The 13891-nt window shown below is 43.5% G+C and overlaps 1 protein-coding gene across 7 annotated transcripts in view; it reads left to right on the top strand.

Annotated features, from left to right (window-relative positions):
* The window catches only part of ABCC9 (ATP binding cassette subfamily C member 9), a 116328-nt gene that overhangs the window by 71575 nt on the left and 30862 nt on the right, over nt 1–13891 (top strand). For 4 of the 7 annotated variants that reach the window (XM_061638378.1, XM_061638374.1, XM_061638380.1 and 1 more), the window contains 7 exons: nt 3006–3131; nt 3601–3697; nt 6824–7068; nt 10206–10354; nt 11116–11185; nt 11948–12105; nt 12637–12729. In XM_061638378.1, coding sequence (XP_061494362.1) covers nt 3006–3131; nt 3601–3697; nt 6824–7068; nt 10206–10354; nt 11116–11185; nt 11948–12105; nt 12637–12729 — 938 coding nt within the window. Of the gene's footprint in view, nt 1–3005; nt 3132–3600; nt 3698–6820; nt 7069–10205; nt 10355–11115; nt 11186–11947; nt 12106–12636; nt 12730–13891 lie in introns of all 7 variants that reach the window. The other 3 variants (XM_061638377.1, XM_061638373.1, XM_061638375.1) reach the window with 1 other exon arrangement.

Below are 13891 nucleotides of genomic sequence, written 5' to 3'. Positions count from 1 at the left end.
CCTAAAGCAGCCTGCCTCTATTTCTGCTCATATCACAAGCCCTGTGCAAATGGACAGGGGCACCTTTTCCCCATTAGCCTTTGTTGGGCACTGCCTTGAGGGGTTGCAGCTGGGAAAACAGCTGCTGCAGACAAAAGCTGGCTTCTCTCAGGGGGAGCCTCTTGCCCCAAGGCTTCCCTCAGGAGAGTGAACGTTTGCCCCCAACATCACTTTCCTTTACTGCTTTTCAATGGAGACCACCAGAGATGTTTCCCTCTTGGCTTGCATAGGAGGCTGCATTATTCTAGTAACATTCTCTTTCAGTGACTTGTAAATGCCGTTGAGGATTGGCAAATATTTGAAGGGGAGGCTCACAAACACCCAGGCATTTTTTTAGATGAAAAGCCGATATTCACTTCCCCCCCTTCCTGCATTTTCATTTCTTCTTGCTTACAGAAGTAGCTGTATAATCCTCCACAAATACTACCCTGTGATACCGCCATTCATGTGAATGGCTGACTGCACAAGTGCAGATAGCTGAGTTGTAAGTCAACTTCAAAAACAACACGGTAGCAAACATTTTGCCTAAATAATTGGGAACAAATAGATTCATACATGTCTGGTTTCCATTGTGCCATCCCTCTGTTGTGGATGATACTATATGGTTGTGGCAATGTGATATGCAAATAGAGAAATAGAATGCATGTCTGATAATTGGGCCACATCTGCACCATACATTTAAAACACTATTACACCACTTTAAACAGTTATGGCTCCCTTCAAAGAATCTTGGGGCCTGTAGTTTGTTAAGTTCCAGAAGAGAAGAGAGGAGAGGGGTTGATTTCTAAACCACTCTGGTAATTGTAGCTCTGTGGAGTGAATGGGGGGTCTCCTAACATCTCCCAGCACCCTTAACAAACTGCAGTTCACAGAATTATTTGAGTGAAGCCATGGCTGTTTTAATACTACTTTATCAGTTTTGTGTAGATGTGACATTGGAATTCATTCTTCAGTTAAAGGTTTAGGGGTTAAAAAGAGCCTCTTCTGTGCTGGCCAGATAACGGAACAAGACCATCCATTGAGCAAAAATGATGTTGGCTTTAGGGCATGTCATCTCAGGGCTCTAGCGTGCTGATTTAGCATTATCCAGTCCCCACAGACTGCACGTAACCCATGAACAGACCAGGCTAGTCTCCTGTAGTCTGGAATCACAGAGCAATTTTAGGGTCATCAAGGTCAGCACTGATAGCACAACCCAGATGGCGGAAAGCATGCAATACAACACGCAATTTGTTTTCCAGATGATGCTTCCTGTATGCTTCATTTTGTGCTAAAGCTCTGTATGTGGGTAATGGGAAGCACACTGATGGACCAAATTATATGTGTTTTCTAGGGAAAGTGAAAAAATTGAGTTAAAGTGCAGACTTAGCTAATTCACTCTTCCTGAAACAATACACAAGCTGAAAGTCAGCTGTCCTTCGATATTCACACATCTCCAAATTTTGCAATGCAGTTCTGCAACCAAAAATGTGTATATTATGGGAAAGTGTGGATAAAATGCATATTGTTGTGCGCCACCACAATCTCAGAGCAGTGAGAGATCTCCAGAGGTCTCTGTGCTTACCCCGGGTTTGTTTCCTTGTAAAGAAGGTCAGCGGAGACTGTGGTGTCTTTACAAAATATGGTTTATTTATTTATGTGCATTTCAACCTGAGCTTATTTATTTACACACGTTTCAACCTGAGTTTAAGATGGAGGGGTTCAAAGCATCAGCAGTCCAATAGATCTTGCATTTTCCATCAGGCTTACAGGAGGCACTCTAAAGCCATGGTGCAGAGAGCCAGCCTCTCTGCCTGCCTCCAATTCCCAACCTTTCCTCCAACTCCACTCAAAACACAAGCCTCTCCTTGGCCTCAGGAAGGGGAGGGGCTCTCTTGAAGAGTTTCAGTAACAATAGGATCTCCCTGGCTCGTTCGCCAGTTAATAGGCACTTGACAGACCCATTAACTCACCTAGCCACTCTACTAGACTAACAAAAGAGACTCATCTGACCAGCAGAGCAAGCTTCTCTGCTGCAGAGCCCACCTCCAGGCACAGGGTTCCAAATCAGAGGCTGGAAAGGGACTCATAGAAGTCCTCCCTCTCAACCCCCAAACCCATAACAATATATTAGTGAAAACACATACAAAAATGCATTATATTAGGGGAAATTACTTGCAAAAATATTTATATTGGGGGAAATTGCATACACAAAAGCATAGATCTGGTTGGCCACTGTGAGAACAGGATGCTGGACTAGATGGGCCACTGGCCTGATCCAGCAGGCTCTTCTTATGTTCTTATGTTCTTAAATCAGGAGAAATGTGCACTAAAATGCTATCACATTTGCATGAAGTCTTTTTTTAAAAATCACAATGATGCGGAAATGTGGAGAACTGAACTTAAGATTGAAATAATGAGAAATTGAGAGAAACTAAAATTTACAATCCATCCCTAGTGGTGTCAAATTTCCAAAGCGGCGCATAATTTTGGAACATAGGAACCTACAAATCTGCCTTATATCCTGAGTCAGACCATTGGCCCACCTAGCTCAGTATCATACACCACTGTTCTTCAACGTTGGGTCCCCAGATGTTGTTGGACTACAACTCCCATCATCCACTGCCAGCTTAGCCAGTGGTCACAGTTGATGGAAGTTGTAGTGCAGAAACATCTGGGGACCTAAGGTTGAAGAACAGTGATATACACCACTGTTCTTCAACTTGGGGTCCCCAGATGTTCTTGGACTACAATGGCCAAGGATGATGGGAGTTGTAATCCAACAATATCTGGAGACCCAAGTTTGAAGAAGAGCAATCTACACTGACTGACAGCAACTCTCCAGGGTTTCAGATAGGAGTCTCTTCCAGGCCTCCCTGGAGATGCCGGGAATTGACCCTTGCACCTTCTGCATGCACAGCTTATAGCCTTTTCCCAACAACTTTGTTTTGTTATGGAAACACTCGCATAGTTTTCCTCCTCCTTAGATCATTGCCATGAAGGATGGAACTGTGCTTAGAGAAGGGACGCTGAAGGACATCCAAACTAAAGATGTTGAGCTCTTTGAACACTGGAAAACACTGATGAATCGGCAGGACCAGGAATTAGAAAAGGTAATGCAAACAGCAGGGCCGCAGTCTAAGTCAAGCCATTGATCCAGATTTTATGCGTCATACTAAGACACAAGATGATCTGTCCATAAGGAGAGCAAGAGTGCTTTCCGTTTTGCCACAGAACCTTGGGATTCATGCTTGCTTCATACATGAAAACATACCTACCCAGAATTTTAGTGTAGGAATTCATCATGGGCCTTCTCAGTAGATTACCTGTTGTAGTGTTGTGTCCACTCTCAGTTACCTCATTTCATGAATGGTCCCAGCAAATGGGAGCCTACAAATATCCAGCCAAATGTGCACTAGCACCAGAGTTGCAAAGTAGCACAGCTGTTCATAGTCTTCTTGGAATACACAGCATTCCTCATTCCTTTCCTTCATGGAATTCATTATCTCTTTGCTCCTTTGGGGGGGGCACCTACCCCTCACCATTTTCCCCTGTGTTTCCATTTTAAAATCTTGATGATAGGATATGGAAGCTGACCAAACTACTCTGGAAAGGAAGACTCTCCGAAGAGCTATGTACCCAAGAGAATCTAAAGCACAGCTGGAAGATGAGGATGAAGGTAATGAGAAACATTGCCCTTATTTACTTTTCCTTTGCTGAAAAAGAAAGAAAATTATTATAATTGAATGAATGAATAAGAATATACAATGCACTTCCAGATATATGAAAGCACTCAGGTGTTGCCTGCTCCTGCTAGGAATGTCAAAAGTAGTCCCAACACACTCTTACTTTAAAATGGGACACTCTTATCTCTCTTCCTTCAAATTCAGTACATGAATTCTGCCTCGTAATAGTAGCCACCAACCCTGCAAGCTAAGTCTGGATGGGACAAAATGCTGAGTTTTATTATTGTTTTATCAAACTTTATATCCCACCCTTCATCTCAGGGTGAATCACATTCTGATAAAAGCAATACATAAACTTCATAATAAAATCAGTCAATAAAACCATCTTAACCTGAATACACTCAATCTGCTTCATATAACAGTGTCGGGTGGCTCAATATCCTAACCCTCATCTTCACTGAAAGGCCTGGAGGAAGAGATGGGGCTTCTGCTGGTGCCAAAAGGTGCACACCTCATAGGAACATAGGAAGCTGCCTTATACTGACTCAGGCTGTTGGTCCATCTTGTTTAGTATTGTCTTCACTGACCGGCAGCAGCTCACCAGGCTTTCAGGCAGGGAACATTCTGAACCTTACCTGGAGATGCCGGGGATTGAACTTGGGACCTTCTGCATGCAAAGCATCTATCACTGAGTTACAGCCCTTCCTCAAGGGGAAGAGCATTCCACAGTCAGGGTGCCACCGAGAAGGTCTTATTCTGAGCTAAAACATCTCAAGCTTCCCTCAGTGATGGAATAACAAGAATTCCAATCAGAGGATTGGCAGTGGCAGCCAGGAACCCTCATCTGAAAATTGGGACCAATATTTGCATTTTTGTGTGCAAAGGCCTTAATATATATAACGTATATAGAGCATGGTGAACAGGGAGTTGAAGGGGTTAGCAGCTTCATGTAATGCTGAAAGGAGGGATGGTAGCAGCTCAGAGGTAGGGCAGCTGCTTTGTTTGCAGGAGACCCCAGATTCAATCACAAGAATCTCCGGTTAGAGAGAGAATCCTGTCTGAAATCCTGGGGAATCGCCAGTCATTGTAGGCGATGCTAAGCTAGATGGACCAATAGTCTGACTTGGTATAAAGCAATTTCCTATGTTTCTATGAAAACACCAGCCAACGTAGATGTCCTCCAGGGCTTTAAAAATTATGCTTAGGCTTTGGTGCATCTCCAGGTGGGCATCCACATCTGTGTAGCAGCCATTGAGTACATCTCAGTCTATATGCCTTCTTCATACACACTTTGTGCACTAGTAGCCTACTCAGGAGGGACCTGATGGCTGGCTACACTGATTGTGGTGTGACAAAATGGTGGAAGCAGCAGTCTGTTATGACCATGCTCTGTGTGACCAGTTGATGACCAGAGCTTGGAAAAGTTACTTTTTTGAACTACAACTCCCATCAGCCCCAGCCAGCACCATGCTGGCTGGGGCTGATGGGAATTGTAGTTCAAAAAAGTAACTTTTCCAAGCTCTGTTGATGACTATGTATCCACCTTTCTCTCACACATAGGCACATGGTCGGTTTTTGTTCAAGGGAACTCTCAAGCAAGCCAGTGCCTTAATTCAAGTTATACTGTGGGAAGGATTGTTGTACCTCAGCAGGGAACCTTTTTCAGACTGAGGGCCACACTTCCTCATGGGCAGCATTCTGGGGGCCGCATACAAGTGGTGAGCGGGCCAGAGGCAAAAGTGGGTGGAACAACAGGTGTGACATATATCTTTCTATTGGAGACTACATTCCAGTCATGCAAAAGTCTCAGGTTTCTGTACACACACTTATATACGTACATGCATGTGTTGATGGCAGCTGAATGTGTGAACTGACTCCATTGAAAAGCCATTGAGTTGAAAGTGATAGGAAGGGCTCTCTGTGGTATGGTATAACTCATTCACACATCACTGGATGTTGCAGTCTTCAAGTGATGAATGCATATGTGTGAACCAACCCTCAGACGCTCAGCATATTTGTGTCTGTCTAAGCAGATACAGGGGTAATCCTTGTCATGTTAGTCACTTGCAACTAGGAATGGAAAGATCCCATGAATATTCCTGGCCCATGTCAATTTCATTCATAAGTCTGTTCTGCCCCCTTTAGGTATTATTCTGTGATTGTAAACAAATAGTACAAACATTTGTATTGAAATACCTATTTAAATATTTATTTCATCTCAATGTGTGCATTTCTAAATGTATTTTAACCTTATTTATTTATTTACTGTATTTATATACCATTTTCCTCCAAGGAGCTCAAAGCGATGTACATGACTCTCCCCCTCTCCATTCTTAAAATTTATTATTAGTAGTAGTAGCAGTAGTAGTAGTATGTTGCTTTTCTGTATAAAAATGAACTCAAAACATGCAATATAAAGATTAAAACCAATATAAAACTAACACAAATAAAAAGTTTTTAAAAAACACACAATACATGGATAAGATGATGGAACAACCCACCCCCTAAAAGAGGCTACAACTTCAAAAGCCCTCCAAAAAATTAAGAGACGAATGTCTGGGAGAAGAGAAATGTTTTTGCCTGGCGCCAGGTTAGGCTGACGTCACCCAGTGAGCTTCATGGCTGAGTGGGGATTCGAACCCTGGACTTCCAAGCCCTAGTCCAACACTCTGACCATTACGTCACATTGGCTGTGTGTAATATATTGACACATTACACATATTATACATTTTGGTACTTTTTTGAGCAGAGGTCTGTATAATAACATTCAGAGAACTGCAAAATCCGAAGGATAATTACATTCCCATCCATTTAGTATCAGGAGGTGCGACACGCATCCACACCATACATTTTAAGCACATGGCTTCCTCTAAAGAATCCTGGGAACTGAAGTTAACCCCTCACAGAGCTACAGTTCCCAGCACCCTTTACAAACTACAGCTCCCAGGATTCTTTGGGGGAAGCCACGTGCTTGACTAAATGTGCTCTAAATGTATGGTGTGGGTGTGACCTAAGGTTGGTTCGCTTAAAAACATGGACCAAACAAAATTGTCCTCCATCTTTACTTGCACCTGATATATACATACATATATGATGAAGTTAAATTTATGACCTAGCAGAGGAAGAAGAGGAAGAAGAAGAAGATGATGACATGTTGACGGTAATGCGACTGAGAACAAAGATGCCGTGGAAGACCTGCTGGCTGTATCTCACCTCAGGAGGGTTTCTCTTACTCTTCCTGATGATCTTCTCTAAACTCGTGAAGCACTCGGTCATTGTTGCAATTGATTATTGGCTGGCACAGTGGACATCGATGGCCAACAACAAGCAGGCCTTGTGTTCCACAGAACAGCCTGCCAGTAAGGTAGGCCAAAGTGCAAAGGTTAAAGCAGTTAACAGCAAATAAACTGTAGCTCGTTGGAGCATCTGCCTTACATACAGAAAGTTCCAGATTCAATCCTCAACATCTCCAGGTAGGGCTGGGAATGCCTCTGTCTGAAACCCTGGAGAGCCACTTCCAGCCAGTGTAGGCAATGCTGAACAAGATGGACCAATGGTCACACTCAGGATAGGTCAGCTTCCTAAATACAGTAGGGCCCCGCTTTATGACGCTTTGCTAATGTGGCAGTCTCAATTAGACGCAATTAGACTAAAGCCCCACTCATACAGCGCTTGTTCTGCTTTTATGGCGGTTTTCGGATGCTGCGCACCATTCGCTTTTCAGCGGTTTTTGCTTTACGGTGGGGGTCCGGAACGTAACCCACTGTATGAGTGGGGCCCTACTGTAAACAGCAATGATAAAACCTCTTAAAACATGCGGTGGCAATTGAAAATAAACCCAGCTACAAATAATAGCTACAAACAAATCAAAGCTTCCAAATACCCACTGAAAAAGAAATATATTACACCCTTTCTGGAACCCCAGTAAAGATGTAGCTTTTCCAACATATTTAGGAAGCAATTGCCATAAAGGACCTGGTCCTAGCTGCCACAGTGATGGAACTGTGAGCTATATCTGCTGGGATCATATAGGAAAGATGGTCTTAAATTATGCCAATCCCAGCCATTGAAGGGGCTGTTCAACTTTAGGACTTGTGTAACTTAAAAAATCCCAGGGAATGCACCAAAAGGAACTCCCCTTCCTGCTTATCAAAGACATCTGTCAAATGCTGTGTGTAAGCTAATGGGGTTTTTTGAAGACTGAGCTGAAGGTTCACAGAAAGGTTTCAGTTCAGATTTGGGGAGATGAAGCGGAAAGAGGTCTACCAAATTTAGGGTTATTTCAAGGAGGGGGAAGCTTGCCATTGGGGTAGCCCCTTTATTTTAATGTAAATTGTTGCTGCAACCACAGGCAGCAGTGGCAACATTAAAGACAAGAGGTCTTCTCAGTGGCTGGAAGCAGAGTTTTTCCCGATGCCAGCAGCTACAAATAAGTGGGGACCACAATTTCGCCCAGAATGCCCTGGAACAATGCTGGGCCTGGGGCACCCTGTGAGAAAAAATATCACCCCACAGCCTCTAAGTGGGTCTCCATGGGGTCTCTCTCTGTGGGGATCAGACAACTCAGAAGCAGAGAGTAAGTTTTGCTCCTAATCCAATGCTGACCTCAGTGGTGTGATGCTGACCTCTATGTCTTCCCAAAATAGGAATTCTTTCCTTATATGGGAGTAAGTCAAACAGGGAAGGGGAACCTTTTCCAGTCAAGGGCTACATTCCCTTCCAGGCAACCTGACATGCCAATGGTGGGCAGGGCCAAGTCAAAAGTGGGTGGAGCAACAAATGTGAATTTTACCTTGGTACAGTAGGTTTGTTTCTATGCTAGCGATGGAAGGATCTGTTAATTTTGGTCCTCTTAGTCTCTCATTTTTCCAACCTTAAATTCAGTTCTCCACATTTCTGCAGCACTTTGCATTTTTTTTAAAAAAAAATCCTGAATGAAATTCTCAAGCATTTTAGCGAGACTTTTTCCTGCTAAACACATTTTTATATGAAGCTTTGTCTAATGTACACATTTTTGCAAGCAATAAAATGCATTTTGTGTGCTATTTTTCACTATTACATTCATATTATGCGCACTAGCCCCTAATCAGAGCTTGGAAAAGTTACTTTTTTAAACTACAACTCCCATCAGCCCCAGCCAGCATGGCCACTGGATTGGGCTGGTGGGAGTTGTAGTTCAAAAAAGTAACTTTTCCAAGCTCTGCCCCTACTATATGCATTTTTGCAAACATTGCTTAGTTGGAGAACTGCATTGCAAAATTCAGATAAATGTGAATTTTGAAGTATGGCTGTGTTTCAGCTCTCATGTTGTTTCTGAAAGTGCAAATTTGATAAATTCAACTTTAAATGCAAACTGAACTGAATTTCTCCTCCATCCCTACTACACACACTCGTACATCCCTCTCTATCCTCCATCCATTATCAGAATTCAAAGAGACATTCCAGCCAGGCATAAGCACTCAAGGAGGCTGCAAACTAGGGCTGGTTATCGGCATGGTCTAGAGAGAAGGGGTATGGCCTGGGGAGAGTTCTGAGGGCCCAGCAGAGAGGCCTTAAGACTGCATTTGGCCCCCACTCCTTAGGTTCCCAATCCCTGAAGTAAAGAGATTCACCTTTGGTTCACTGCTGGAACTGGCATGTTAGACTTGCTTTGCCCCTGGGTCATCCCACTGTTTAGAGACATTCCTTCTAAACTAATTTCAATGCAACCAAAATGATCAAGGGGATGGAGTGACTCCCCTATGAGAAGGGGTTGCAACATTTGGGGCTTTTTAGTTTAGAGAAAAGGCAAGTCAGAGGCGACATGATAGAAGTGTATAAAATTATGCATGGCGTGGAGAAAGTGGATAGAGAAAAGTTTTTCTCCCTTTCTCAAAACACTAGAACTCGTGGACATCCAATGAAGCTTAATGTTGGAAGATTTGGGAGAGTCAAAAGAAAATACTCCCACAAGAGGCAGTGATGGCTCTTTGAAAGAGGTTTAGACAAATTCACGGAAGATAAGGCTACTATCAGTGGCTGCTAGCCTTGATGACTATGCCTTGCCTCCTGAGTCAGAGGCAGTATGCTTCCAAATACCAGTTGCTGGGAACTGCAGGAGGAGAGAGTACTCTTGTGCTCAGGTCCTGCTTGTGGGCTTCCCATGGGCAACTGGTTGGCCACTGTGAGAACAGGATGATGGACTAGATGGGCCACTGGCCTGATCCAGCAGGCTGTTCTTATTTTCTTATTGTAATCCAGTTTTGTATCTCAGCAGTACTCCCACAGGTACACACAAGAGATCAGGAAACTTCATTCTTTCCCTCCCAAAGTGCTATAAAAGCATTCAATTAATTTGAATAGGAAGTGCACAGAGTACTAAAGTCTTTTGGAACTATGACCCACCAGCTGGTCTGCACTGCAGATATAAGCATGTCCTTGAGGGTGTTTCGTAATCAAAGGAAAATTATATTCCTTCCCAGGATGAGAAATATGTCCTCTCCCTACCCTTGTTTTTAATAGACTTGCTATGTTGTCGTATTCAGCATCCTTAGCGGTGCAGGAATTGTCCTTTGCCTGGTCACTTCTCTGACCGTGGAATGGATGGGCCTAACAGCAGCTAAGAACCTTCACCATGACCTCCTTAACAAGATCATCCTTGGACCAATCAGGTACAGTGAAAATGAAATGAGTCTCAGTTCCCTAATCGCCTTTAGGACGCACAGTGAGCCAAGGGTTATCAGATCTCCAGAGAATCAAAATCTGAGTTGCAGGAAATGCAGCCTGGAAATGAAGGGATGGCTCTTAGCAGCAACCGGGATTTGGGGCCTGATGGGATGGGGCAAAGGCTTCTGACGCCAGATGATACCAGAGAATGACACTAGGCAGATTGATGGGAGGGGGACTCGGCTTTGCTTGATCCATCACACTGGGACTTAATGGATGGGGGGCAAAGTGAATGTTACCAGAAACTTTCAAATCAAGCACAAAATAGTCTACCTCCTTGGTAATGACCTCTCAGCTTGAGATTTTACTCCTTCTCTTGGAGTTCCAGAAAAGAAGGCCAAAACCCTGAAATTTCAGGTCACATCCTGAGAACTGACAACCCAAGTTCAGACTGAGGAACCGCACCTGTGGCAGTAGTTTTATATAGAGACAGACAGGCTCCTATTGGCTCCTCAAGACATCTGATGAGCTGATGAGCTGCAGTACCCTCGCTGGCCACTATTTGGGTGGCGCTGCAGTGCAGTGAAAATCAGGCCACTGACTTCTTTGGCCTCAAAGCTGCCATGATGGTTTTCATGTTAAGGTGTATGGGCCCTGCAGCTACAGCCCCATCTTACTGCTTTAACTGGACATAATTCAGGAGGCCAAACAATAGCAGCATTCTTTTCTATAAAACTTTTTATTTATATTTTTTGTCCTCTAATAGATTCTTTGACACAACACCTCTGGGGCTGATTCTCAACCGCTTTTCTGCTGATACAAATATTATTGATCAGGTAAGCTCATTGGTCTAGTCTTTTTTCAGAATATAACGGGTGGGGACCAGGATCCAGCCAGTGGACCAGATCCCTCATTTCCCCCATCACTGTGGGCTAGTTTTGACAGGTGCATGAGGCCTGACATCATAATGAATCAAGTGATTGACAGGTCAGTGGCTCTGTCCACCTGCCAGAGTTCCCAGGGGTTCAATATAACTGTTGATTGGCTAGCAAGCTGATAGAGCAATCCCTTTTTGGAGTCACTTTGCAGGTAAGGTTTGGATTCAAAGTATGGCTCAAGGACAGTATCAGTCAGCTGATCTGCACTGACAGCAAGCCCCTTCAGCTGCACTAGGGGGTTCCCAATGGGGAATTCCTTGCTGCAGCCAATTTCAGTGGGGCTCACCATCAGAAATTCAAAGAAGAAAAGGAGAATAATGAAGATAGAAAAAATGCATGCAAACAAAAATTTAGGATAGTTTTACTTTCCAAGCCTTTTGAAATCCCATGTCTGGGATTCAGGGATCTGAGTTTGCCCAGCGTTGGATGGGAGATCATGTAGGAATCCTGTGGTTTTACTGTACACCACCTTGAAAGTTTTGACTGAAAGGCAGCGTAGAAATGGCCAAAACAAATAAATAAGCATGTCACCTCGAGTTCTGAGAAGGAACAAAAGCACAATTATAAATGTAATACATAAAATAGTAAATGAATAAACATTTAGCGGTAAGGATCAGAATGTTGGCCCAATCTAACATTTGCACATTATCTTTGGTGCAGCACATTCCATCCACTCTGGAGTCCCTCTCTCGGTCTACCTTGCTCTGTCTATCTGCCATTGGGATGATTTCATATGCCACTCCGCAGTTCGTAGTTGCTCTTGTGCCTCTGGGGATAGCCTTCTATTTCATCCAGAAATACTTCAGAGTTGCATCCAAGTAGGTTTTTTTTTAAGAGTCTGTCCCAAATATCTTGTCAGTTAATGGCTATTGATATTTTTCATTATGATTCTGATGTTAGCAGTCACCACCAGTTTAGGAAAAGCAAGTTTTAAAACAGGTGTGGGGAACCTCAGGCCCAGGAAGGAACCAGATGTGGCCCTCAAGGCCTCTCTGTCCAGTCCTCAGGACTCTGCCCAGGCCGCACCTCTCACTGGCCCTGCTCTGGACCCTCTCCTGGTGATTTCGCCTGGCTAGAATGTGTCCTTGAACTGTGATATTACCCCTTTCTTGCCTTAGATGGAGGATGTAGTGTGTATATAGCCATGCTCACTTTAGCCATGCCCACCACTGGTGTGCGGCCCCTGGATGGTTGTCCATGAGGGAATGTGGCCCTCAGGATGAAAAAAGGTTCCCCACCTCTAAGTGAATGAGGTTAGAATAAATGCTTCCATTAATTGCCATGTCCTGCTGTTTGCTTTTTTCCTGGTCTGTTATTTCCTTCTTACCTCTTCTTCCCCTTGGTGGCAGGGATCTTCAGGAACTTGATGACAGCACTCAACTACCTCTCCTCTGCCACTTTTCAGAGACAGCAGAAGGCCTCACCACCATTAGAGCTTTCAGGTTTGTAAATTACTTCCCTTTATTTTAGTATTGGAAACTGTCTAAAAGGGCCCTGGCAAGCTTACTCAGTTCAGTTGTCAAGTTTTCAGTACAGGCTTCTCCCAGGTTGGGGGATGAAGGCAATCTGTAGGCAACACACACAGAGAAGCAAGAGCAGATCCCACTAGTTACTTTGCACAGCCGGCGTGGTGCCTCCAGATGTCGTTGGACTACAGCTCCCATCAGTCCCAGCCATTATGACCAATGGTCTGGGATGATGGGAGTTGTAGCCCAACAATGACCACATTCACACCATACATTTATTCCACTGTTATTCCACTTTAAACAGTCATGGCTTCACCCAAAGAATCTTGGGAAGTATAGTTTGTGAAGGGTTCTGAGGGTTGTTAGGAGATTCCCTTTTCCCTCATAGAGCTATCATTCCCAGAGTTCACTGGGAAGAGGGACTGACTGTTATGCCACTCTAGCAATTATAACTCTATGATGGGAATAGGAGTCTCCTAACAGCTCCCAACACTCTTCACAAATGATACTTCCTTTGGGGGAAGCCATGACTGTTTAAAGTGGAATAATAGTTGAATAAATATACGGTGTGAATGTGGCCAACATCTAGAGGGTGGCATGTTGGCTACCCCTAGCTCAGGCTAAGACTGGGCCAAACATTCAAACTGTCAAATTTAGGGAGGTACAGGGGGATAAACTGCTTCCTCTCTTTTGCATTTTGGGTAGGGAGCATGCACTTTTTGATCTTTTTCCTCTCAATAGCACACAAACACAGACAAAATACCTCATGATGGCTATTTAAACTTCCATTTCAAAAGTGGTTTGCTCTGTGACGTGGAGGAATTGTGTTCCTGAAATAGTCTCCTTTGGTGCGCAGAAGTTGTAGATAAGGATGGACAAATCCGTCAATTTTAGTTCCTCTCCTATTTTTCTACATTGCTACAGTTTTTTTAAAAAAAACTGATAAAATTTGCCAAATTTCTCCTTAGATACGCATTTTTGCAAGTGGTTTCCCCAATACAATGTATATTTGTATGTCATTTTCACTAATATATGCGTGTTTATGCACACATTCCTGTAATATATGCATTTTTTAAAACATGTTTCTGTTAGAGAACTTTATTGCAAAATTTGGAGAAATGCGAATTTTTAAAGGATA

Source organism: Rhineura floridana, chromosome 8 (assembly GCF_030035675.1).
Source record: "Rhineura floridana isolate rRhiFlo1 chromosome 8, rRhiFlo1.hap2, whole genome shotgun sequence".
Lineage (NCBI taxonomy): Eukaryota > Metazoa > Chordata > Lepidosauria > Squamata > Rhineuridae > Rhineura > Rhineura floridana.
This window is presented reverse-complemented; position numbering and strand designations above follow the sequence as displayed.